Below are 27,868 nucleotides of genomic sequence, written 5' to 3'. Positions count from 1 at the left end.
AATTGTACATTACATGAATTATCAATGCTGTTGACAAGTATAAAAGAAACAATGGGTGGGAAGTGGTCTTATCGGTGTGCTGCGCACCGCATTTCACTCACACTGAGTGCACTGAAAGAGTCGTCATGTGAATAATGCTGTCTCGATGTGCATGACTTGCCCGAGTGGCCGCAGCTGTGTGCCGTTAACAAGGAGCAGCTGCTTTCAAATGTTTCCGCCATATTCATAGCCAGTCATGCCAGGAACATGGCACCGTGCAAACCAGTCCCACAGTTTTTGGAGAGAGAATTTGGATGGCTGATGAATGCTGTGGAGGAGAGGCGGGCTATCCTGTACCTTTGGGAGGGAAGATGGCACAGGAGCAGGGACGTGGTAGCCGCGACAGTCAGTGTCCGCAGCATAACACGCAGGACCAGGGCAAAATGAAGGAAGAAGATGAACGACCTCAGTCAGGCTGCAAAGGTGAGTATCTACCCATCTCATCCTGGCATCAGCTTGTCCATCACATCAGGAATATCTAACTCAACTAACTCTCAACACTCGGCTGTCCAGCACCTGAACTCCCCAGCATCCACCTGAAATTCTTCTGACATTCCCTGTCACAACCACTAGTTGGTGAGGCATGGTGCTGATCTATGCCACCCATTCCCACCTTACTACCACTCCCTCCTAAACAAGCCCTCAATCATCGCCTTATGTCTCCACATGAGAAGATGGCCTGTAACAGCAGAGAGCAGGAGAAAATCGGCAGCATAACCCCCAGACTGCATCTCCTGACCTCCTCTGAGAAACGCGCGATGGAGCTTGCCTGAGAGGGTTGTGAGCAACTGTGAGGTCGAGGTGTGTCACAAGTAAGTGTTGAATTGCCCAGATACTTGTCCCTTCCTCGCACTTATCCACGTGTCTTCTCTTGCAGGAGCAACACCAGATGAGGTCAAGCCCTCCGGAGTCGGTGTGACCCCCCTGAATCCCCCCACAGATTCCCCCCCACTCGTGACCGCTGCAAGCACCTCAGAGGAAAGCCCCAACTAGGTGTCACAGGCATCACCCAAACCATCTGCCTTCACAGAGATACACACTTCGGTGGGCAGAATCAGCAAAGGCACTTCGGGGTCACTTTCTGGTGAGCACTACATGGCTGCTGATGCACATTGGGTGGAGGCAGGAACTTCCGTTGGATTGGGCAGGCGGAGGTCTGCTGGATCCAAGGACATAGCTGGCTCCAGCCAGATGACAGGTCACTGAAAAAGGTTCTGCTGTTGGGAATGCAGAAGCAGAGCCAGAGACCGCAGGAGGAGATGTTGGAGACATACCAGCAGCTGCAAGGCTATTCTGAGGAGTGCAACAGCCTTCAGGTGTTGGAAATGGTGCCAGCATTACTTATACACAATAAGGCACTGCGAAGGTGGTAGCCATAGTGGAATGCCTGGAGAGCGAGACGGTATCTATGAGTTGCAGGGTCCAAAGCACGACTGTGTCGCTGGGGGCCTTGAGAGCATAGCCGAGTCACAGAGGGCACTTGCTGAGGGGCTTCAGGCTTACTCCAGACTTGGTCCAGAGGGCCATTGTTGAGGGCTCGCGTACCATGGTGCAGACGCAATTGGGCCTCCAGGACAGGTGACGCAGAGGCTTCTGGAACTCGATCCAGTAGCTCAGCTGTCCCATGGAGTGTCCTGGGGCCCACTGTAACTCCTATAATAAGTGCTAGTGTTCTGGATCTTTAAGCCAATCATATTCACACTGAAGATTTACATGACATTTCTTGTGTTTTGTGATTTTCTAAAGACCCTTTGTGTGAAATGTTTGATGAATGCCTTCTGGAATTTTGATGCGACATATTCAAAGGTATTCAAGTGTCCACTTGGGATGTCACTTCACAGCATTAAGAAAAGCAAATTCCACAGGCAAATCGGGTTTGTTCATAATGTAGCTGGCATCGCAACATAAGCAATTGACTAATAAAGGGGCTGAATCTTCATGTTAACTGACCAGGTGAAATTTTAAAAAGCCCAATTCGAGGTTCAGCAACCACCTGGGGCATAATATGCCTCAAACATTGTACAATTTGGGCAGCACAGTGGTTAGCACTGTTGTCTCACAGCTCCAGAGACCTGGGTTCGATTCCCGGCTTGGGTCACTATCTATGTGGAATTTGCAACTTCTCTCCGTGTCTGTATGGGTTTTCTTCAGGTGCCCCGGTTTCCTCCCACACTCCAAGATATGCGGGTTAGGTGCATTGGCCATGCTCAATTGGCCTTTAGTGTCCTGGGATGCATAGGTTAGAGGGATTAGCGGGGTAAATATGTGGGGTTACGGGGATAGGGCCTAGGTGGGATTGTTGTCGGTGCAGACTCGATGGGCCGAATGGTCTCCTGCACTGTCGGGTTTCTATGATTCGAAGTTTTAAACCCTGGCAGAAGAAACAGGAATGTGTGATTGCTCCCATCAATTTACAACAAGTATTTTGTTTCTTCACAAAATATTGTTGAAAGTTGCTGAGTTGAAAAAAGCAGGGGATATGGTTCATGTTTTACTTCAGAACATGTACATTCTCCCAGCAGCACCATACATTGTACCAGCATGCTTTTCCTTTTAAACTGTCAGATGGGAATGTCGGTCAATTCCATCATGAACTGTGACTGAAACCCATTGGCTAGTGATGTTCTGGTTCTCATATCGTACCTTCAGTCATTTTATTTTTATCAGGCAGTTTCTAGCTCTCTAATTTCCATTGCAACCTCTCAGTTGCCTTTCATAGTGAATCCGCACGATGTGGACCACATGTTTATAATGATTTGTTCACCAATTAACTTATCTTTGGGTTCCCAGCATCATAAGTTCTTTACTTATTTATTAGTGTCACAAGTCGGCTTACATTAACATTGCAATGAAGTTACTGTGATATCCCCTAGTCGCCACACTCCGGCACCTGTTCAGGTACACTGAGGGAGAATTTAGCAGAGCAAATGCACCTAACCAGCACATAATTTGGACTGTGGAAGGAAACCGGAGCACCCGGAGGAAACCCATGCAGATATGGGGAGAAAGTGCAGATTCCACAGACAGTGACCCAAGCTGGGAATTGAACCCGGGTCCCTGGCGCTGTGAGGTTGTAGTGCTGACCACTGTGCCACCCTGCTTTACATTTCAAAGTCTTACCCTGCGTGCAGCCTTTTCAGCACACAGTTCCCACCAAAGTTAGAGTCTGATGAGTGATTTATATTTTCTTTGGTAGCTGGAAAGAGCAGCTTTAAAATCACATTCTTTGGTCCTGCTTGACTTCAGTGCTAACGTTAAACCAAGAGGTGGGGGAAGGTTTGGGTAAAGGAAGATTTAGAAATCTGAAGAGATACATCGAGGCAATGGAGGAATAGAGCAATGTTGGTTAAAAACAAGCAGAATGGAAGCAGAAGGATTAGAGAGTTTAACAAAAAAATGTATATGCAGGAATAAGGTCATTTTATTATCTGAATGCACATGCAATAATATAGCTGAACTGGTAGCACGAACAAAGACAATGATTTAGATCTCATCTACATTCTCGAGAATTTGTTCCAAGGTAATCAAAATTAGGAAATAAATATTCCAGGGTACACAGTATTTCAGAAAGCAAATGAAATGGCAAAGGAGGAAGGGTAGCCTTGATAATAAAAGATCGCATAAGGATTTTGGAGAGAAGGAACCTAGAAGATCAGAAGATCATTCAGTATAATAGGTATAGGTAAAAATTAGAAATAGTATGAGTCAGAAAACACCAGTGCTAGTACTTTATAGCCCCATCCCCCTCCCCAACGGTAGTTGTCCCATTGGACAGAACATTTTAGAAAAAGTAATTGGAGCTTGTAACAAAAGCAACAATTATTGTGGGGGACTTTAATCATTATATAGACTAGGACAAACAAATTGGCAAGAGTAGTCTACAATATGAGTTTGTGGGATGTTTTTGTGAGTTTCTTCGACCAATAAGTTTTGGAACCAACTGAGGATGAGTGGGAAATTGTGATCGTTCTATCATTGAATTTCAGGTTAAATTTGGAGGTGATATACTCCCATCAAAAACAAGAAACTTAAACGTAAAGCCAATTACATAGGTTTGAGGGGATATGTGGCGAAGTTAAATTGGGTAAATAGACTAAAAGGTGGGGTTGTCAATGAACAGTGGGAAAAATTTCAACATAAAATAAACAATTCAAGATGTCCAACAAAAATACATTCCAAGGTAAAACAAACACTCAGCATGAAAGAAAGACCCATCTGTGGCTCATTTGGGAAGTTAAGGGGGCTTACAATATTGCAAAAAATAACATTAACCAGTCTGAGTATTGGGAGTGTTTTAGAAACCGAAGATTGATGAAAAGGAATAAAATAGAATAAGGGAGTCAACGAGCCATATATAAATATAAAAACAGATTGTAGGCCTTTTCAGTACATAGAAAGAGAGTGGCTAAAGTTAAGATTGGTTTGATTTATTATTTGTTAGTATACAGTGAAAAGTATTGTTTCTTGCGCTATAAAGACGAAGCATACCGTACATAGAGAAGGGAAGGAGAGGGTGCAGAATGTAGTTTTACAGTCATAACTAGGGTGTAGAGAAAATCAACTTAATACAAGGTTGGGCCATTCAGAAGTCTGATGGCAGCAGGGAAGAAGCTGTTCCTGTGTTGGTTGGTATGTGTCCTCACTCTTTTGTATCTTTTTCCCAATGAAAGAAGGTGGAAAAGAGTAAAGTTTATTTGTTAGTCACACGTAGGTTTACATTAACACTGCAATGAAATTACTGTGAAAATCTCCTCGTCACCACACTCCGCACCTGTTCGGGTACACAGGGAGTATTTAGCATGGCCAATGCATCTAAGCAGCACATCTTTTGGAGGAGGAAACCGGAGCACCCGGAGGAAACCCACGCAGACACGCGGAGAATGTGCAGACTGCGCACAGACAGTGACCCAAGCCAGGAATCAAACCCGGGTCCCTTGCGCTGTGAGGCAGCAGTACTAACCACTATACCACCATGAAGCTTGACTGATGTGGAGTGTATGAACAGCCAACTCCTAATTCGTGTGTTTGCAACAGGGAAAACGTTGAGGTGTGGGACCAAATTGGTAAACTCTTTCAAAGAACCAGCACAGGCACAAGTTCTTCACTACAAATTCACCAATTCTGGACTACATGAGGTCCTTAATTATGCTGGCTGTTTTGATAAGGCAGCGGGAAGTGTAGACAGAGTCAATGGATGGGAGGCTGGTTTGCGTGATGGATTGGGCTATATTCACGACCTTTTGCAGTTTCTTGCGGTCTTGGACAGAACAGGAGCCATACCAAGCTGTGATACAACGAGTAAGAATGCTTTCTATGGTGCATCTGTAAAAGTTGGTGAGAGTCGTAGCTGAAATGCCCACACCTCAGGAAGGACATACTGGCACTGGAGCGGGCACTGGAGCGGGTCCAGCGGAGATTCACACGGATGATCCCAGGAATGGTAGGCCTGACATACGATGAACGTCTGAGGATCGTGGGATTATATTCATTGGAGTTTAGGAGGTTGAGGGGAGATCTGATAGAAACTTACAAGATAATGAACGGCTTAGATAGGATGGACGTAGGGAAGTTGTTTCCATTAACAGGGGAGACTAGGACGCGGGGGCACAGCCTTAGAATAAAAGGGAGTCACTTTAGAACAGAGATGAGGAGAAATTTCTTCAGCCACAGAGTGGTGGGTCTGTGGAATTCATTGCCACAGAGGGCTGTGGAGGCCGAGACGTTGAGCGTCTTCAAGACAGAAATTGATAAATTCTTGATTTCTCGAGGAATTAAGGGCTATGGGGAGAGAGCGGGTAAATGGAGTTGAAATCAACCATGATTGAATGGTGGAGTGGACTCGATGGGCCGAATGGCCTTACTTCCGCTCCTATGTCTTATGGTCTTATTTCCTTCGTCTTCTGAGAAAGTAGAGGTGTTGGTGGGCTTTCTTAACTGTCTTGTCAGCATTGGGGGACCAGGACAGGGACAAGGTGCCAAAGACAGCAACAAAATGAATGATTGGCTGTATTTTTGCTGATGTTGGTTAATGACCCTCAGCTGGGGTGATATGTGCCCCATTCATCATTGAGTCTGTCTATAATTTACTGGATGGCATTCTTGCTTCTGAGTCCAAAGGTTATGGGTGCCAAAGCCTGAGAATAAAATCTAGAAAGCATCTTCAGTGTCATATTGAGAAAGTGGGTCCTTGATTATGCTGGCTGCTTTTCCGAGGCAGCGGGAAGTGCAGAGTCAATGGATGGGAGGCTGGTTTGCTGGTGTTGGACTGGGCTTCATTCACGACCCTTTGTAGTTTCTTGTGGTCTTGGTCAGAGCAGGAGCCATATCAAGCTGTGATACAACCAGAGAGAATGCCTTCTATGGTGGATCTGTAAAAGTTGGTGAGAGTCGTAGCCCAATCTCCTTGGCCTCCTGAGAAAGTAGAAGCGTTAGTGGGCTTTCTTAACTATAGTGTTGGCATGGGAGGACGAGGGCAGGTTGTTGATGATCTGGACACCTCGAAACTTGAAGCTCTCAACCATTTCCACTTCATCCCCATTGATGTAGACAGCAGCATGTCCTCCACTACGCTTCCTGAAGTCAGTGACTATATCCTTTGTTTTGTTGACATTGAGGGAGAGATTATTGTTGCCGCACCAGTTCACCAGATTCTCTCTTTCCTGTACTCCATCTCATCATTTTTTAAGATCTGATCCACTATGGTGATGTCATCAATAAACTTGAAAATTGAATTGGAAGGGAATTTGGCCACAGTCATAAGTGTATAGGTAGTAAGGGGCTGAGGACACAGTAGGGCACTGGTGTTGAGGATGATTGTGGAAGTGGTGTTGCTGCCTATCCTTCATGATTGCAGTCTGTGGTCTAGGATCGTAGAGGGAGGAGCCAAGCCCCAGGCCACGGAGTTTGGAGGTGAGTTTTGTAGGAATAATGGTGTTGAAGGCTGAGCTGTAGTCAATAAATAGGAGTCTGACATAGGTTGTTATCCAGGTGTTCCAGGGTTAAATGTCGGGCAAGGGAAATGGTGTATGCTGTGAACCTGTTACGGCGAAAGGCTTACTGTAGTGGATCTGGGAGGCTGGAATTGGTTTGTGCCATGACTAACCTTTAGAAGCACTTCATAGTGGTGGATGTCAGAGTCACCGGGCGATAGTCATTAAGGCATGCTGCCTGGCTTCTTGGTACAGTGATTTGGTACATTCCATGAGAATGAGACACAGAAATGATCATGGGGAATGAGGAAATGGCAGAGGCATTTAGTCTTCAATTCCCAGGCCCTCATGGCCTGCACACGAGGATTCTAAAAGAGATAGCTGCAGAGATAGTGGATGCGTTGACTGTGATTCACTGGTTTCAGGATTGTTTAGAACAAGTCAATAAATTTTCCCAAAGTGAAATCCTGTTCTGTGAACTTATTGGAGATTTTTGAGGGTGTAACGAGTAAGGTAGATAAAGAGGAACAAGTGGGAGTAATATATGGGCTTTCAAAAGGCTTTTGATGAAATATCACCCAAAAGGTCAGTAGTCGAGGTAAATGCGCGTGGAAATAAAGGTAATATGGTTGAAGGAAGCGGCGAGTTGGGATGCATGGGACATTTACAAATTGGCCGGTAGTGAATAGTCCAAAGATTGAATACCACAAGGGTTGTTGTCTCAACTCTTAACAAACTCCACAAATGATTTTGATAAAGTGACCAAGAGTAATGTACCTAAGTTTGCTAATGTGCAAAGATTGGTGGAAAGCTATCTTAAGCTAAGTTAAATGGATAGTAGAAATATCTAAACCTTAACACTTGCAACGTGTCGAGGTATATTTCTTGTCTACAGATGATCTTCGGTTCAATAATAGAACAGTTTTAATTTTGAATTTGCAAGAACGTTTAGCTTCAACAGAATAATGAGAATGTTGGAGACAGTTTGTATATCTAATACTCGGTGATAGAATTTTTTTATTCCTATACCTTGTTTGATGACCTGAGTGTCTTAGTCCATTTCCCATCCAACAAAATATTTTTGAAATGCGACTTGTTGTAAAGTTTGGAAGCTAATTTGTGCACAGTATAGTTGCACAAATGGTCAGTGACCAAATAATGTTGTTTTACTGTTGGTTAAGTGATAAAGGTCAGCCAGAACACCAGGAAAAACTCAGTGCACTCTGAATCGTGCTTTTACATTTACAGAAGAGGACAATGAAGCCATGCTCGACTCTCATTCAAAAGATGTTAAACTGAGGTCCCAACTGCTATCTCAAGTGGTCCATACAAGATTCCCAGTACATTAATTTCTATGTCATCAAATGATGTGGAAGTTTACTGCATCTGCTCCAATGTATTTTTCTCTATGATCACGAATGGAATTCCTTTATTCAAATGCAGGAGAGAGAATTAGGAACTTATATTTACAAAAGCTCTATGTGCACAGCAATGTAGCAAAAACGTTTATTTTAAGATAGCATTTTATTCACCGTGCATTATTAATCTTTGAATCATGTGATTCTGAATGTTTCATTTCTCATCAGAGTCCACGCTTTCATATCATTGCACAATCAGACTACTTCCTCCTCAAACAAGCCGTCCATTTCAAGTAATCTATTTTCTCCTATGTTCTGGCCAATATCCACAGAAAGATGTTCCATATGGCCAGACAAATCAGCCTGCAAAACAAATGTGTTTCTGACATTTAAATTTGTGTTTCAATTTATAATGCAAATTGCTTCTGATTGTTTTCTTTGAACAGTTTGTAGGGAATTGAAGACTAAATGCCTCTGCCATTTCTACTTTTACCGTGGATATTTGTTCCTTTGTCTGGCTCCCAGCTGATGCCATTTAAAATGTTATGTTAAAACGTACATAAACTAAATTATGAATGATTTAAACCATAATTAGCATTATTTTTAGCTTTACTCTGTCATGGGGAAGAATATACCATTGAACAGCTAAATCTAATTCCATTTGTCAGCTGCTTCTTAAATTGAATTGAAATTTCCATCTCATGATGCAGAGCATCCCAGCTTAACACTTTGAGCCACCTCCATGGACTCAAACATTGATTAAGTTTCACCACTTTGCAATGTTTAGGCCTGTTTAACACTGAATGACTTATTCCACAACATTTTCTTGAAATAAGTAACAACTAGCCTGTGATTGTTGTGGCAATTTCTGCCAAAATTGACAAAAACCAGGTCTAATGTGCAACAATTCTGAGTTAGAATTGAAGTAAACATCGAATGAGCAAAGACCATTTCTCTCTCAGTCCATGTACAATCTACCTCTTGTGAACTCTGCTCCATCCATTAATCTGAGGAAAGGTTCTTCATCAGTTCTCATAGGCAATATTCCAGCAGCAGCTTATATCTACATAGAACATAGAAAGCCACAGCACAAACAGGCCCTTCAGCCCACAAGTTGCGCCGATCATATCCCTACCTCTAGGCCTATCTATAGCCCTCAATCCCATTAAATCCCATGTACTCATCCAGAAGTCTCTTAAAAGACCCCAACGAGTTTGCCTCCACCACCACCGACATCAGCCGATTCCACTCACCCACCACCCTCTGAGTGAAAAACTTACCCCTGACATCTCCTCTGTTCCTACCCCCCAGCACCTTAAACCTGTGTCCTCTCGTAGCAACCATTTCAGCCCTTGGAAATAGCCTCTGAGAGTCTACCCTATCCAGACCTCTCAACATCTTGTAAACCTCTATCAGGTCACCTCTCATCCTTCGTCTCTCCAGGGAGAAGAGACCAAGCTCCCTCAACCTATCCTCATAAGGCATGCCCCCCCAATCCAGGCAACATCCTTGTAAATCTCCTCTGCACCCTTTCAATGGCTTCAATATCTTTCCTGTAATGAGGTGACCAGAACTGCGCGCAGTACTCCAAGTGGGGTCTAACCAGGGTCCTATAAAGCTGCAGCATTATCTCCCGACTCCTAAACTCAATCCCTCGATTAATGAAGGCTAGTACTCCGTACGCCTTCTTGACCGCATCCTCCACCTGCGAGGCCGATTTAAGAGTCTATTCATTTATCTCCATTATTTAACTTGGCTTGACTGTCATCCAGACATTCCCCATCCCTTCCAGTACTTTTGGGTAATATTCAAATATTTGCCATTAAAAATTATTTGATACCTTCTGCAATCTGAAATTCTAAATGATCGTGTTCTTTAGGGTTCCAATTTCATCTATTTCACATTCCACTGTGTCTCCACTCTGCAAGAAATTCAACAAAATGAGCATGTTTTATTTATTTCAGCTGGTGACACTTCACAGAGTTTGTAAATATTACAAAATTAAATAAACTGACAGATTACAAATGGATTGTAAAATGACAGGTTTGATCACTGTCATTATGCTGTAGAATCCAGGTAATTTTGAACATTTTTGTCAGTCACCCCACTGACCTTTCAGTCAGTATTTCCAGGCTGTGTGTTCACGAAACCAATGACACCATCATCCTTTCATTCAATTATAGGATTTATTCCGAACATGCTTTTGGGAGGCATTTCAGATTGGTCACTGTTGTTTCAGTCACTTTCTCTGCCCCAATATCTGACTTAAGGAAAACCTTCCATGAATAAACTCCAAAGTGAACGTAAATCATACTCCATCACCATGCATTTATCAATTACTGCGCCTATTCTAGGTCTTTTGCAAAGGGACTGTCATCAACATCATCCATCTCTCTAGATTTATGATAGAAACTTTGCCCAGCATATTGTTCCTACACTCACCTTCTCAAACCTTCTGTGTCCTTGTGAATGACAGGTGGCAAGTGCTGTTCATATATTCTTTTGCTTCAAACTGCATACCGACCTTAGACCTTGCTTGTGTTCCTTGTTAGCGGAATTTATTTTGCTTCAGATGTTAGTTTTCATACTTCCATCTATCTTCTGGAGCTAAATGTTTAATGTATTCAGACTTTCTTGCCCTCCTTGTGGACAACTGGCCAGATCTCTCTCCAAGACTCACCTTCTGATGTTGTATATCAAGTCGTATAAGGAGGTGGGGGTGTGATGAGTGGTGTGCAAGGCGGTTTTGGGACTGCTATCTTTGAACAGTTTTTGCACGAGTTCCTCTAGGAGATATTGTTGACCCAATCAACTTCAGCTGCTTCGCAAATGATCTCTCCTCCATAACGGAGCTTCCAAAATCATATCTTCAAGTTGTACATTATTCTGACTTGCCACATGCCAACAACCTTTTTTTTAAATGATCTGGTTAGCTAAAGGACATTACAATTAGCATAATTCATTCTCCTTGGCAAGAGAGAAAAATCTCAGTGAGGATTTTGGATCTCACTGTGATCCAGAGACATTGCTGGAAAGTGCCCACATGGACATGAGATGTTGATAGCATTATCCTCTGCCATGTTGGTCCCGTTTGTTAAATAGACCACTGACATTCAAAGCACATAAATGATTCATGGTCATTTGGATCAGATAGCAGAATATGGAACATTGTGTACTGATTATTGAATATGGAATAGAAACGTTTTTTTGGTGTTGAAGTGGAGAGATGCTTGAAACATTTTTACTGTGCTTCCCTGCACCTCCCAGACATGTTTTAAAGCACTTCATGCACAATGACTAATTGAAATCACTGTCATTATTTAGAAGAGACAAGAATTAACACGACTTACTTTGAGGAACACCGGTGGTTTTCTGAAGACTCCAACGCCAGATGGTGTTCCAGTTAAGAAAACATCTCCTGGATACAGGGTCACAAACCTAAAGAAATTAATTGGCAGCAAGTAGAAACAGAAGTGGTGTTCTGGTAACAAAGGAAACAATCTAGTTCAAATGAATTTTTTCCCACCTCACTGCTAATATTGATCAGGTGACCATATGAACCAAATACCATCAGCAAAAACCCACTCATCTGGAGCATTACTTTTTCTCATCTATTTACTGATCACTTTGTGTTAGGGAGGAAGAATTTTTAAAGGTGAAATTTAGATATTTGTGATTACTTCCTCTGATGTTGAACTGTTCATGTTCTTCCTTGGCCTGTCTTTAAGTTAAGGTTATTCTAGTTTTCTGTGGAAGATTGAAACGAGGGACTTGGCCAGATGGGTGACTTACCAAGTTGTGGTTGGTGATGTTTGCAGTCAATGACTTAAAATTGTGACTGCGGCCATCCCAATTAGACTGTCACCCACATACTGAACTCCTGCTCTGAGAGATTGATTTCTGGTAGCATCATAATCATTTAAACCTGGAGCCCTGGATGGACTGTTAACCTCAGCATCAAACAATAACTACATTCCAGGCATACAAAATAGCACCTACTCTCACAGCTATTCAATTCAATTATAACAAAATAGCTTTCATATCTCTATGTTGTGCCAAGGCACTTCACAGTCAATTGATTACTTATGTAATGCAAATTTGTGTTGTTTCATCAGACTGCAGTGAATGCCAGTTTACTGAACTTCCTTCATATTCAGATTTTTAATGTATATTCAGTAGTATAAAGTGCGACTGGACTCTTTGTTGTCATCTATCTTTGATGCACTGTAAAATACGATGGTTCAGAAATTTTAAGAGATCTGTATCATTGTAACAGAACACCTACCTGAGGGACTTGTAATGAAATTTAAGAACAGTAGATTTAAACATGAGAGAGAAAAAACACATGTAAGGAGAGATTAGCAGCTCTATGAGCAGTGGCCATGATATTCTGAACAATGTGTTGTGCTTAGAGAAAACTTGAAAGAAGCAGAGTGAATCCAAGCCAGCATCACAGAGAAAAGTGTTTTTCTGCAAGATTTTGATACAAATCTTGGATTTCCATTATTGCATGAGAGAGAGAGAGAAGCCATGTGAAGTAATTCCCCAGTAACAGCAGTGGATATCTTGTGATAATCTTACTGGGATTTTTGTACATTAAAAATAAAAAGGGACTGTTGCCTGAAAGGGGGTGTTTAGCTGTAAACTTAACGAAGCAGAAATCTTTTGGGAAATGTTTTTATAACTACTTCTAATTGTGTAAATGTAATCCTATGTGTTTAAATTTTCTTTTCTCATTAAGTGCCAGAAGAAACCTGAAGAGCTAAAGGGTTTTTTTGTGCCTACATCTTCCCAAGTTACTCACATCACTTATGGGCATCGTAAACTAATTGCTTCTTAAATTCTACAAATCGTTTCTTCATATTTTTCCACTTTTTTTCTTATTGTAATGCAAGATCAAAGTCATTTATACCAAATAATTTTTCATGCCAGCTACATCGATAGACTATTCGATAGACTATTCCTAGCAACACTGAAATTTGCTTCCATGACTCTTTGCTGTCACTTATGTTTACAGATAACTCTCCCCAAACTATTGCTGCCTTTACCCAAAGGCCATATACAAGCTCTTAACCATTCTAAATTACTTCCAACATGGATCATGTCTTCTGGCTGTTCTCTTTCCTCCAGCAGAATGTTCTTCACCTGTTCCTCAACATCCTCTACCCTGGTAGCAGGGACGCAACATCATGTATTAAAAGCAGTGCAGAGACAGTTCACGAGGGATGAGGGTTGTCTTTTGCAGAATGGTTGAACAGGTGCAGCTGGTAATTCACTGGAATTTAGAAGAATGAGAGGTGATTTTATTTAGATATTTAATATTCTGATATTTTCCCTCATGAGAAAATCTAGAAATAAAGGGCATAGTTTCAAAATCAAGGGTCTCCCATTTAAGAATGTATTTGATGCTGTACTTTCTTCCTCAGTCTTATGCCTGACAAGATCATGGTTCCCCTGTACTGCTTTTCACAACAAGAGCAATGGGGGCAAGTGATCCATAGAACCATAGAACATTACAGCACAGAAACAGGCCTTTTGGCCCTTCTTGCCTGTGCCGAACCATTTTTGTGCCTCGTCCCACTGACCTGCACCTGGATCATATCCCTCCACACCCCTCTCATCCATGTACCTGTCCAAGTTTTTCTTAAATGTTAAAAGTGAGCCCGCATTCACCACCTCATCTGGCAGCTCATTCCAAACTCCCACCACTCTCTGTGTGGAGAAGCCCCCCCTAATATTCCCTTTAAACTTTTACCCCCTCACCCTTAACCCATGTCCTCTAGTTATTTTCTCCCCTAGCCTCAGTGGAAAAAGCCTGCTTGCATTCACTCTATCTATACCCATCATAAATTTTATACACCTCTATCAAATCTCCCCTCATTCTTCTACGGTCCAGGGAAAAAAGTCCTAACCTATTCAACCTTTCTCTGTAACTCAGTTTCTCAAGTCCCGGCAACATCCTTGTAAACCTTCTCTGCACTCTTTCAACCTTATTAATATCCTTCCTGTAATTAGGTGACCAAAGCTGCACACAATACTCTAAATTCGGCCTCACCAATGTCTTATACAACCTCAGTAAGAAGTTTAACAACACCAGGTTAAAGTCCAACAGGTTTATTTGGTAGCAAAAGCCACACAAGCTTTCGGAGCTCTAAGCCCCCTGAGGGCTTAGAGCTCCGAAAGCTTGTGTGGCTTTTGCTACCAAATAAACCTGTTGGACTTTAACCTGGTGTTGTTAAACTTCTTACTGTGTTTACCCCAGTCCAACGCCGGCATCTCCACATCATGACTACCATCGACACCGCAAACTGCCGGCTCCAAGTGGAGAGGATCGCCAAAGAAGGGACTTAGAGCTCCGAAAGCTTGTGTGGCTTTTGCTACCAAATAAACCTGTTGGACTTTAACCTGGTGTTGTTAAACTTCTTACTGTGTTTACCCCAGTCCAACGCCGGCATCTCCACATCATGATTATACAACCTCACCATAACATTCCAACTCCTATACTCAATACTTTGATTTATAAAGGCCAATGTACCAAAAGCACTCTTTACGACCCTATCTACCTGTGACGCCACTTTTAGGGAATTATGTATCTGTATTCCCAGATCCCTCTGTTCTACTGCACTCTTCAGTGTCCTACCATTTACTTTGTATGTTCTACCTTGGTTTGTCCTTCCAAAGTGCAATACCTCACACTGTCTGCATTAAACTCCATCTGCCATTTTTCAGCCCATTTTTCTAGCTGGTCCAAATCCCTCTGCAAGCTTTGAAAACCTTCCTCACTGTCCACTACACCTCCAATCTTTGTATCATCAGCAAACTTGCTGATTCAATTTACCACATTATCATCCAGATCATTGATATAGATGACAAATAACAATGGACCCAGCACTGAACCCTGTGGCACACCACTAGTCACAGACCTCCACTCAGAGAAGCAATCCTCCACTACCACTCTCTGGCTTCTTCCATTGAGCCAATGTCTAATCCAATTTACTACCTCTCCATGTATACCTAGTGACTGAACCTTCCTGACTAACCTCCCATGCGGTACCTTGTCAAAGGCCTTACTGAAGTCCATGTAGACAACATCCACTGCCTTCCCTTCATCCACTTTCCTGGTAACCTCCTCGAAAAACTCTAATAGATTGGTTAAACATGGCACAAAGCCATGTTGACTCTCCCTAATAAGTCCCTGTCTATCCTAATATTTGTAGATCCTATCTCTTAATACTGTTTCCAATAATTTACCTACTACTGACGTCAAACTTACCGGCCTATAATTTCCCACATTACTTTTTGAGCCTTTTTTAAACAACGGAACAACATGAGCTATCCTCCAATCATTCGGCAACTCACCCGTGGATACCGACATTTTAAATATATCTGCCAGGGCCCCTGCAATTTCAACACTAGTCTCCTTCAAGGTCCGAGGGAATACCCTGTCTGTTCTGGGGATTTATCTACTCTGATTTGCCTCAAGACAGCAAGCGCCTCCTCCCCTTTAATCTGTATAGGTTTCATGGCCTTCCTACTTGTTTGCCTCATTTCCATAGACTCCATGCCAGTTTCCTTAGTAAATACGGATGCAAAAAATATCTCCCCCATTTCTTTTGGTTCCATACATAGCCGACCACTCTGATCTTCAAGAGGACCAATTTTACCCCTTACTATCCTTTTGCTCTTAGGCGGCACGGTAGCATAGTGGTTAGCACTGCTGCTTCACAGCTCCAGCGACCTGGGTTCGATTCCCGGCTCGGGTCACTGTCTGTGCGGAGTTTGCACATTCTCCCCATGTCTGCGTGGGTTTCCTCCGGGTGCTCCGGTTTCCTCCCACAGTCCAAAAATGTGCGGGTTAGGTTGATTGGTTAAGCTAAATTGCCCCTTAGTGTCCCGGGATGCGTAGATTAGAGGGATTAGCGGGTAAATATGGAGGTTAGAGGGATTAGCAGGTAAATATGTAGGGATATGGGGATAGGGCCTGGGTGGGATTGTTGTCGGTGCAGACTCGATGGGCCGAATGGCCTCTTTCTGCACTGTAGGGGTTCTATGGTTCTATGGTTCAAATATACCTGTAGAAGCTCTTAGGATTATCCTTCACCTTGTCTGCCAAAGCAACCTCATGTCTTCTTTTAGCCCTCTTGATTTCTTTCTTAAGTAGTTTCTTGCACTTTTTATACTCCTCAAGCATCTTATTTGCTCCCTGTTGCCTGTACATGTCATACATCTCTCTCTTCTTCTTTATTAGAGTTCCAATATTCCTCGAGAACCAAGGTTCCTTATTCTTATTCACTTTGCCTTTAATCCTGACAGGAACATACAAACTCTGCACTCTCAAAATTTCTCCTTTGAAGGCCTCCCACTTACCATTCACATCCTTGCCAGAGAACAGCCTGTCCCAATCCACGCTTTTTAGATCCTTTCTCATTTCTTCAAATTTGGCCTTTATCCAGTTTAGAACCTCAACCCGAGGACCAGATCTATCTTTATCCATGATCAAGTTGAAACTAATGGCATTATGATCACTGGAACCAAAGTGTTCCCCTACACACACTTCCGTCACTTGTCCTAACTCGTTTCCTAATCGGAGATCTAATATTGCATCCTGTCTAGTTGGTACCTCTATATATTGATTTAGAAAATTTTCCTGAACACATTTTACAAACTCTAACCCGTCTAGACCTTTAACAGTATGCCATCATCTCACGCGAGAACACCATCCACCAGGTACACGGTACATACTCTTGCAACTCGGCTAACGTTGTCTACCTGCAGGAAAGGATGTCCTGAGGCATGGTACATTGGGGAAACCATGCTGACGCTACGACAACGGATGAATGAGCACCGCTCAACAATCACCAGGCAAGACTGTTCTCTTCCTGTTGGGGAGCACTTCAGCGGTCACGGACATTCAGCCTCTGGTCTCCGGGTAAGCGTTCTCCAAGACACGACAGCGCAGAGTTGCTGAGCAGAGACTGATAGCCAGGTTCCGCACACATGAGGACGACCTCAACCAGGATATTGGGTTCATGTCACACTATCTGTAACCCCCACAACTTGCCTGGATGTGCAAAATCTCACTAGCTGTCCTGTCTGGAGACAATACACATCTCTTTAACCTGTGCTTAATGCTCCGTCCACTCACATTGTCTGTACCTTTAAGACTTGATTAGTTGTAAAGACTCACATTCCAATCATTATTCATGTAAATTGAGTTTGTGTCTTTTTGCCCATGTTTGTGATCAGAACTCCCACCCACCTGACGAAGGAACAACCTGTTCCAAAAGCTAGTGACTTTTGCTACCAAATAAACCTGTTGGACTTTAACCTGGTGTTGTAAGACTTCTTACTCCTTGTATATGGGCATGTTTCAGAAAGCATTCGAAAGATTGAGAGAAGAAGTTACTCAGATGAGGAGTAATTTCTTCTCTCAATCTTTTGAATTCTTTGCTCCAGGGATTCAAGGCTGAGTGAGATACATTTTTGATCTGCAAAGGAGTTGAGGGTTATGGAGGACAGGCAGGAAAGTGGAGTTGAGGCCATGATCAGATCAGCTATGATCATATTGCATGGTGGAAGAGACCAAATGATCTATGCTGCTCCTATTTATTCTGCTTGTCTTGATTAAGAGCGCTTGGAGCTCCCAGATATCATAATCATGTCCCTTTTGCCTGCAAATGCCAACTGAATTGGCAGGTAGCTGGAACATAAGCAGGCTCTTGGCTGATGAATTGGCAGTCATGCACTACAGCAGGATGTTTATGGTTGGGTGAGGCAGAGGGTGGTAACTCTGCATAATTTGAAAGCTACTTTACTGCATTTTGTGGCATGGTGAGCAAAGACCACCAGTCACAATGTATTTTATGCTACCTTTGCAAATAATGTTGCAGGTAGTTTCAGGCCATTATCATGTGCTAGTCACAGATTTAACTGTGTCTTTATCTGGTCTCACTGGTTAGTCTCTTGCACAGAATGTTTTTAATAAACTTCAAACTATTGCTTTATGGAATAGGCAATATTTTCCTTTTGCTCTGTCTGGTTGCCTCTGATTTTCTCTCTCCCTCCCAATCTTTTCACAAAATTTCTGACTGATCTTGATTCCATGATAGTCACTGCTAACTTAATGTTCCTCCTCATCGACCTTCTCGAACATTTATGTTTTTCTTTTTCTTTGCCACAGGACAGGACTGCTGCTTTCTGAAACATGCCCATATACAAGGACATCACTTGCCCCCATTGCTCTTGCTGTGAAAAACAGTACAGGGGAACCATGATCTTGTCAGGCATAAGACTGAGGAAGAAAGTACAGCATCAAATACCTATCCATGTAAGCAGCTGTTTAAATGTTGATGCCATATGGGATCAGAGGTGAGCTGGCAAGGTGGATATAAAACTGGCTCGGTCAAAGAAGCCCGAGGGTAGCAGTGGAAGGGTGCGTTTCTGAATGGAGGGCTGTGACAAGTGGTGTTCCTCAGGGATCAGTGCTGGGACTTTTGCTGTTTGTAATATATATATATAAATGATTTGGAGGAAAATGTAACTGGATTGATTAGTAAGTTTGAGAACGACACAAAGGTTGGTGGATTTGCGGATAGCGATGAGGACCATCAGAGGATACAGCAGGATATAGATCAGTTGGAGACTTGGGCAGAGAGATGGCAGATGGAGTTTAATCCGGACAAATGTGAGGTAATGCATTTTGGAAGGTCTAATACAGATGGGAAATATACAGTAAATGGCAGAATCCTGAAGAGTATTGATAGGCAAAGGGATCTGGGTGTACAGGTACACAGGTCACAAAGTGGCAATGCAGGTGGAGAAGGTAGTCAAGAAGGCATATGGCATGCTTGCCTTCATCGGCCGCGGTATTGAGTTAAAAAATTTGGCAAGTCATGTTGACGCTTAGTTAGGCTGCAAGTGGAATATAGTATTCAATTCTGGTCGCCACACTACCAGAAGGATGTGGAGGCTTTGGAGAGGAAAAGATTTACCGGGGATGTTGCCTGGAGGGCATTAGCTATGAGGAGAGTTTGTTCTCACTGGAGCGACGGAGGTTGAGGGGAGATCTGATGGAAGTCGACAAGATTATAAGAGGCATGGACAGAGTGGATAGTCAGAAGCTTTTTCCCAGGGTGGAAGAGTCAATTACTAGGGGGCATAGGTTTAAGGTGCGAGGGGCAAGGTTTAAGGAAGATGTACGAGGCAGATTTTTTACACCGAGTAGTGGGTGCTTCGAACTCGTTGCCGGGGGACGTAGTGACTTTTAAGGGGCGTCTTGACAATAGGATGGGAATAGAGGGATATGATCCCCGGAAGGGTAGGGGGTTTCAGTTAAGTCGGGCAGCATGGTCAGTGCAGGCTTGGAGGGCCGAAGGGCCGGTTTGTGTGCTGTAATTTTCTTTGTTCTTTGTTATATTTATGTTTTATTAGGAATTTGATTTTCACTAGTATACAGTATTACTCATAATCCTGGTATATTACTCATCCTATACAACTCTGTTTCACAGTGGAGAATAACTGGAGCTGTAAGACACAGTTATAGGGCCTGTGTTCTATTCCTTTGGTTTCTCTGTCTCCCAAAATCACCTCAGCATGACCCCTCACTCTCTCCTTTGAAAAGTCACCTAAAAGCTTCTCCCTGACTGCAACATTAGTTTCTTCCCTAAATTATTTTTTCCTGTTGGATGTCTACTTTCTTCCACCTTGTAAAGTGCTGTAAAATGTTTGCAGTAGCAATGCAGTTGTTTTAATCCTGTGACATTTCTGAAGGCCAGATATATCAAATTAATTCCAATACAGTTCACAGTAGCAAATAGGGACATTATATAATCACACTTACTGTGACACCCAAGCGACAATTGCATCTGTTTTAAATATTAGCTGATTGGTATTGCTGTCCTGCATCACTTCTCTATTAACCCGGCAACGAATCCCTAGGTTGTGAGGGTCTGTAACATAAAGTGTTTGGCTGAGCTACACAATCAAGCTGGACATGAAAGATCACTTTTTTCTTAGCTGAGAATGAGTAAATGTTGGAGAGAACAATGCAGAGACCAGGTACAGTCCAAGTTGTCGTGGTCTCTACTTAACCATGCATAAAAAATAGATAATTAAATGGAATCCAGATGATATTAGGACCAAGAATGGACTGATGGTGGTAAACTATCGACCAATTTATAATGGAATGGAAGGAGAGGGGAAATGTGGAGGATACAAAGATTTTACAATATTTACAGGACACATCTTTTACCCAGCAACAAGAACGCAGTCACTGCAATCTGGTGATGGAAATGAGCTGGACCAGATAAGAGAAGTGAGCATAGGGGAGCATCTTGACAATTGCAATTAGGTTTCAGATAATGTTTTGGAATGGCCAAATTGATACCAAGAAAGCTAATTATGAAGAGATGAGAATGTAATTAAGGAGTAAAGGAGATGACATCCAAAAGGGAATGTTAAGAGCTTCGGAAAGGAGTTAATAAAAGAATATGTGAGGCAAAGAGAAATCGCAACACGGAATTATCAGAATATATAAAAAGATTTGTTAAAGTATACTATATACATAAATGGAAAATTAAGATGGGACTAAACCCACCAAGTGAAGCACAAGATAAATTCATATGTAATTACAGTAAAACTTCAAAAATGTTGGACAGTTACTTTGCCTTAAGTTATACCAGGGAGGCTAACATCAACATGCATTTATTAACACCTTAAAAATAATAAAAAATAGCTAAATATTTCATTGGAGCATGACTGGACAAAATTTGACACTGAGGCAAATTAAATTCAAGTGACACATGATTTGGTTGAAAAAATACATTTTAAGTCTAAAAAGAAGAGAAAGGTGGAAAGGCAGAGATTTGGGAAAGTAAACCAGAGCTTAGACTCTAGGCATCTATAGACAAGATACCAGGGTGGGGTGAAGGAAATAGAGGATGCACTAAGGCACTAGAATTGTCGAAGTACAGAGATCTCAGAAGATTGTAGGGTTGGAAGAGATGACAAAGGTAGGGAGGATGAGACCATGCAGCAATCTGGACACAATGTGGTGTTTCGACCCCAGCTCATGTTACCACTAGACAGACAGGTCCCCATGTGGAACATCGGCTCAATAGACTGTAACTTTTCCTTTTTGTTAGAGGTGCAGATGAAGAGAGTTGCAAGACTGCCGATTAACTTTTAACCAAAAAATAAAACATTTATTAAACAAGAAAAGATTAACTATAATGCACTCCTCCCTCACTCCACTACACCTTTACTCATGTACACAGACTTTTAAGGATAACACAAGTAAGAAAATGTATCTTTTACTGTTCTCAGTAAGTACACAGTCCATGTAAACAAACAGGCTGTGGTCAAATGCAACACATTCTGAAACTAAGTGGCAGGTGCTACCCAAACAAGGTTTGTGGATTTCTCATAAAATCCCCCCCAGATACTTGTCACACTGTGAGCCAACTGGTCTGACTGGAACTTTTAACTTCCACGTGAGAGTTTCCAAACACGAGCCTCAAAAAACCACGCCTTGAATTTTCTCCCAAACAATTTCTCTCAGATGCCTTCACCAAGGGTCCATTTTCAATCTCTAGTGTCTCACTACCTTGGATTGCCACTTGCATTGAAACTTTCACACAATTTCTCAGGTACCCAGCCATTCTGACAAAATATTGCTGCTTCACAAGCAGTATTAAAATGTCAACAAACTTGTGATATACTTCTGATGTCTGGCTCCTCACTTTAAATCTGATTCTTTAACTCGGAGCAACAGGACCTGTTGGATGGTCCTCATCCAACAGGACCTTGTTCAACTTCTTGTTCTTTGTTCCTTTAACTGAACTGTCTTCCCAACATTCTTTTGTCCCCAACTCACTGGTTTCGAGACTTTTCTTTGTTCTTTTGGGAAGTTGTTTTTTTTCCCCCAGCTTCCTGGTCCTGTCCAGCTTCTCCTGAGTCTAGTTTAAGAACTAAACTCAAAAGATTTTCTAACCTTGGGTGGCCCCTGGTTGCTGAGCAAAAATCTAGTTTTCCTTTAAACTTTGTTTGCTTTCAGGTCATAAAATCGCATTACCAGATAGGCATCTGAAACCAAACTGAAGTTATTCACCTTTTCAAATACGGAACCACAAAAATTAAACTCAATTAAAGCTATGCCTTATTTGTAATACCCACAAATACAAATATTTAAAGCTGCCTCTGTTTCCTGACAATTGACATGACATTTGAAGAAAAGATCTGAAAATTCATGAGGACATCAAAAATCAAAAGAAAGAGAATTGATAAATTGGATAATGCTGGGTCTGGATGGATTGCATCCAACTAGGTCCAAAGAAACTGGGGAAAATATATCAGAGGCACTCATACATATTTTAAAAATCAATTCAAAATAAAATAATAGAGAATTGGTGGCTAACTGATATTATTCTGAGGACAAGAATTAAAAGCAGAGTAGGAGGAATGCAGAGAATTTGAAGAGTTGTTGGGGAGGAGGAGGAAATTATGGAGATATGTAAAATGAACTATGTAGGGGTTTGAAAACAAGAATGAGAATTTTTAAATCAAGATATTTTGGAATTGAGTGTCAACGTGGGTGAGTGAGCATCGGGATGATATGCCAAACAGTTCCATTGTTATTCCATGGTCACCCTGTGTAGTTACAGATGCAGTGCTCTATGAGTACCTGAGAGAGCGTCTCTGGTGACTATCGCTGGTCCCAAAGGACAGAATGTGTCAAACGTTTTACCCAAGAGCCACTGCTTGCCATTTCGCTTCATCTGCCAGTCACGCGCACTGACATCATTTGCGATGGTGAATCCAGCCACATAGTCCATTGCTTCTTCTTTCTATGAGAAGGGTATGACATATTTATTGGCAGCCCAATATTCAATTCACAGTACTCATTGTCTGACATCCTCAGGTGCCAACTGGTCACCTGGGACCTCACAATAGAATTTTGAAATATTGAAAACTGAGGCGATGATGATAAATATCAAGATGTTGAGATTTCTGCTCCCATCCTGGCCTTACTTTCATGTAGTCACCAATGCCACTCATCTATTCATCAAAGTTTCCGACCATTTATGATATTATGTTCTGAAATCTGACCCTAGATAGTCTGATTCACTGTGAATTTTCCATTCCTAACAGTAGTATACCTACAGATAGACTGCAGCTGTTCGGCAAGGTGGCTCACCGCTACCATCTCGACGTGAATTAGGATTGTGCAACAAACGCTGACTCTGTGCTAGTGACACTGACATCCCATGAAAGGATAAGAAAAGGGGGCTGTGTCTCTAAAGTACGATTTAGAGCTGGTCTGCTTTTGCCCTGGTGTTATCTCTCTTGACACCCAATCAATGTACAGAACATCTGCCCAAATCTGGAGTGGAAACAGTGCTATTCCCTTGGTACTCATTCATGCTCAAATCCAGCAGGATTTAGGATTTTATCTGCCAATGAGGAATGCAGAGCTGAGAGAGGTATGCTGCTGGACTTGGAAATGTGAAGAGATTAAATCATTTTTCAGAATATTTTCAATAGAAGTTTTCCATTTTAGAATTGCCAAAATGCAACAAATCCCCAACATCTATGCAACCGAGTACAGTACAATGACCATTATTCCACATAAATGTACAGAAAAGACCAGTAAATATTCATACAAATGATTCCAATTGTCAATCATCGTAATTATCATCTCCTCTCATGCGGATAAAGTAAGACAAGTGGGGGATCTCAGGATACAATCATGAGCACATGATTGTGCACACCCTCCTCCACAGGATAACAGAGACAAAACTACATAATATATGGGATCCCTTGTGGGATAATATACAAAATATTGAGACCCAACCCAACATCCCTCGACCTCTAAGGAATCAAAGGATAACTCAGAAAAAGGGGATCCTCAGGATACTGCCTTCGGTATAGTATGTGGCATGTCAGTAGACTTTCTCATGCACGGGAACCAGCAAGCCAAGGATTTGTACACCTCATCTCGCAACATTACAATCCTCCCTCCTCTCCAGCTGTATCAGAGGGACTGATCATTACTGGGGAACTGAAATCATTTTCCATCAAGGAAACGCTACGGGAGGAGTTGACATGACATCCATCAACAAGGTATCTCGGGGAGATGCAACTCTCCTCCTCCCAACAAAACAAGGCAAATCCTCCAGGGTTATCAATAATAAATCAGAGTCTATATCAACACCACCCACCCAGATAAACAAGGAAAGCTCCAGAGAGTGAGGAGGATCAGGATTATCCAGTGATGCCAGACATAGTTTTTGCACATACACTTTTGCAGGAAGGATACCAAGAACAGAACAGCACAACCTCAGAAGCAACAGGATACTGCCCCCAAGAGGAGCCCAAATCTAGACAACAACAAACTGGAAGTCTCCATACAAGACCACACGGAGGAGGCGACCTACTACTCCAACCAGCCTAATCCCCAACCAAAGAGAGACTCCAACACTGCTGAACTGAGACTCCCAGATGCGCACTAAGGCCCCGCAATCAACCGGATTCCCCCAGGAGTAATCAAGTCTTGAGAGATAACAGTCCAAGAGCCCCCAAAAGGGATCAACTTGGGGGAAGACAATCTACTCTCCCGGCCAACATATCCTCCACTGCTGTCCTAACCTGCTCAACGACAATCTAAAAGAAGGGCCAACAAGCCAAGAATACTCTCATCACTCCTATATATTGGAAAAAGCAAACTAACCCTTTCTCTAGCTACCCCAAAAGTGTCATTTGGGCCCTGCTATCAGTAAGATTCAACCCAGTTCCCCCCCCCCCATCAGAGAAACCCCAACAACCGGATACGTCCACCATCTCTTCCAAGCCTCGAGCAATCAAACAATCACTGCCACTAGCTGCAGAAACCAAAATAGAGGATCAACCTCACAAGGCTAGACATCCAAGGGTAAATCAGCTACGCGTGGGCGTGCATCAGAACATAATTCCCCCACTCTGACAACACCTGAGACACCCAACAACAAAAAAAAGCTCCGTCTTCTCCAGGATACATGATCTGTCTTTCTCAGGAAACAAGCAAAGATGACCTAATCTCAAGACAACAAAAATACAAAAGAAAAATGCACCCCCATTAGTTCTAATGGGAGAATTTTCCTCACCCACAGCGAGGACTTAAGGCCATACTAACCATCTCTACACCAAAGCACTCACCTGCCACCCTACTGTGGCGCTACTCATGTAGGAAAAAGGGTACTAAAGTTGTACACTCTGTGTAAATGCAAGGATTACAGCACAGAGAAGAAAAAACAAACCAGATAAATATTGCACAACTTTGATGTCAACTGACTTGGTATACACCCCACTGGAAGAAGGAGACCTACAAGCAATTAAACTACGGGCTTTCTTGTCAAAAAATCAAAATAGATGGTCCTGATTTTCGTAATGTAACAGGATGACAGGCGACAAATGCCTCTGTGCTTGACAGATTCATAAAATCAGCATTATAATCTCAAGGGATCAAAGTTCAGGATTACTGTTGAACTGCAGGATAATTTAACTATCCATGGAGCTTGAAAAAGTTAAATCAATGACAGGATCATTGAGCAACATCCAGGGTTCATCCAGAGTTTCACTGAAGCCTCTGCAACTCCACTTTGTCGTTGCCCTGAAGTCTCGGCCCCGGCGAGTGATAAGGACCCAACATGTCTAGCCGCCTCCAATCCTTCTCGACAAACACGGAGGATAAGTCAACGTCAGACCAGTGGTCAGAGTCTTAGACTGACACCAAACCTCAAAGACCAGATGCAATATGCTTCATCGAACTTGAGACATCCAGCCTCCAAATTGAGAATGTGAAAGCATGGCAGTCAATTCTCAAATTTAGCCGGGAATTCATCCCCAGAACCTTTTGGGAGACCGGGCGCATGGATACTCCTTATCTGGTCCCGAATCAGCCTGGATATACGACACACCATGCAGCAAGATTTCCAAGAACTGAAGGTGAGTTTTCACCAAGGAAACTGCCCTCTCCATTGACAGTATTTTTTTCTCTGCTTCATCCATTCTTTGCAGGATATTTCGTAGTTCATCAAAATGAGCACCAAAAATCTGCCGGGGAGCCACGATCGTCGTCCACACCATCACTCATCATGGCGGCCATCACCTTGACTCCAATAGCATCCTTGTTTGATCAAGGCAGTCAGAGATAGCCAGGGTAGGGCTCAGTTCACAGTGGCAATTTCACTGGTGAGCGGGCCTATGCTACCCGTCCAGTAGAATTAATCTGTTCGGGGATCACATGATGTAAGCGCGGAAGTGGCTCTGTTTTCACAATCCGCGCATCAGTGAAATCGCCACTGAACTGAGCCCTACCCTGGCCATCTCCGACTGCCTCGATCAAACAAGGATTTTCTTGACTTAATGTGGCTGCCCTTTGTCAAAAGTTAATCAGATTATACACATCAGGACCGGATAAAGATGGGTTGTGCATCAGGTTAAAATTCGGATTAAAAGATGAGTAGTGCCACAGGCAGTATTAAGTTCTGGTTTGCTTGCCAGTTTATAACCTGGGAAAATAATGAATAGATGTCAACATGGACAGACCTTGATATGCTTCCCTTTCTTCCCAATGACAAACGCTAGCTCCACTTCCCAGTCCACTTCCTGCACAAGGGATTAAAACACAAATGAGAACAATTGTTGATGAATATTGTAATAGGCAAATAACTCATATTTACAGTGATATCTGCCTAAATGAGGAGGAATTGAAAATCCAAAACTTTTTTCTGCCTACGTGTAAAATAAATGCTGAACTGCCACAAATTCAGCTTACTCGGCAACTGAAAGGGAAATACATTTTAGGTGGATCACCAGAATTCAGTAATGGATCTGGAGTAAATGTAATGTTGTCTTTTCAAGTGTATGTACCTCAGACTACAAGTAATCATTTACTGTACACAGTGTAATCTCAGTGGACCAAGTTTAAAGTTTACCACTCACCTTAAATTGTTGACAGGTAATATTTTAACCCTTTCCAACAGCAATCGAAGAGGACCTTGTCCTCTCCTCTTCCTCCTGTGAACCTCCCTCTCGTCATGTTAGATCAACTGTCGCACACGACCCCCCCCCTCCCCGCCCTCCCCCACCTCCCCCAACCAACCAACTATAGAATAAAAACACACTCACATTGCTCTCTGCTGGGTAAATGATGTCGCTGCACGGTCCCACTATAGAACTACCAAATTTGCTGAATATAATTGGTTCCTTGGGGATTGGCACATTCTGCTCCAGGCAGTGATCCATATAGTTCATCCCAACACACACCACTTTGTCTGGGTTAGTTACAGGTGACAGAAGTGTAATATCTGAGTGACGAAGGGCATGCTTTCCACAATGCAGGGCTCTGTAAACAGAAAAATCCTGGGACGGTGACTGTTAAATTAAAAGGACCAACATTGCTGGTCATATTGACCAACAGACTCACAATAACCTGTTTTAATGTATAATTTGTTCACATGGTACCAATATTTACAAACATACCCTATTCTCAACTTGTTTCATTCA

At 42.5% G+C, this 27,868-nt stretch overlaps 1 protein-coding gene across 10 annotated transcripts in view; it reads right to left on the bottom strand.

Annotated features, from left to right (window-relative positions):
• Positions 1 to 3,437: 3,437 nt before the first annotated feature.
• Positions 3,438 to 27,868, bottom strand: part of fahd2a (fumarylacetoacetate hydrolase domain containing 2A) — a 39,952-nt gene continuing 15,521 nt past the window's right edge. For 4 of the 10 annotated variants that reach the window (XM_078239415.1, XM_078239413.1, XM_078239411.1 and 1 more), the window contains 7 exons: positions 27,491 to 27,707; positions 26,909 to 26,968; positions 23,007 to 23,169; positions 20,166 to 20,274; positions 11,677 to 11,764; positions 10,167 to 10,247; positions 3,438 to 4,692 (listed from right to left, as the gene is read on the bottom strand). In XM_078239415.1, coding sequence (XP_078095541.1) covers positions 10,185 to 10,247; positions 11,677 to 11,764; positions 20,166 to 20,274; positions 23,007 to 23,169; positions 26,909 to 26,968; positions 27,491 to 27,707 — 700 coding nt within the window. In that variant the 3' untranslated portion in view covers positions 3,438 to 4,692; positions 10,167 to 10,184. Of the gene's footprint in view, positions 4,693 to 8,460; positions 8,690 to 10,166; positions 10,248 to 11,676; positions 13,602 to 20,165; positions 20,275 to 23,006; positions 23,170 to 26,908; positions 26,969 to 27,490; positions 27,708 to 27,868 lie in introns of those variants that run through there. The other 6 variants (XM_078239414.1, XM_078239412.1, XM_078239409.1 and 3 more) reach the window with 3 other exon arrangements.

This window comes from Mustelus asterias, chromosome 22 (assembly GCF_964213995.1).
Source record: "Mustelus asterias chromosome 22, sMusAst1.hap1.1, whole genome shotgun sequence".
NCBI classification, from domain to species: domain Eukaryota; kingdom Metazoa; phylum Chordata; class Chondrichthyes; order Carcharhiniformes; family Triakidae; genus Mustelus; species Mustelus asterias.
This window is presented reverse-complemented; position numbering and strand designations above follow the sequence as displayed.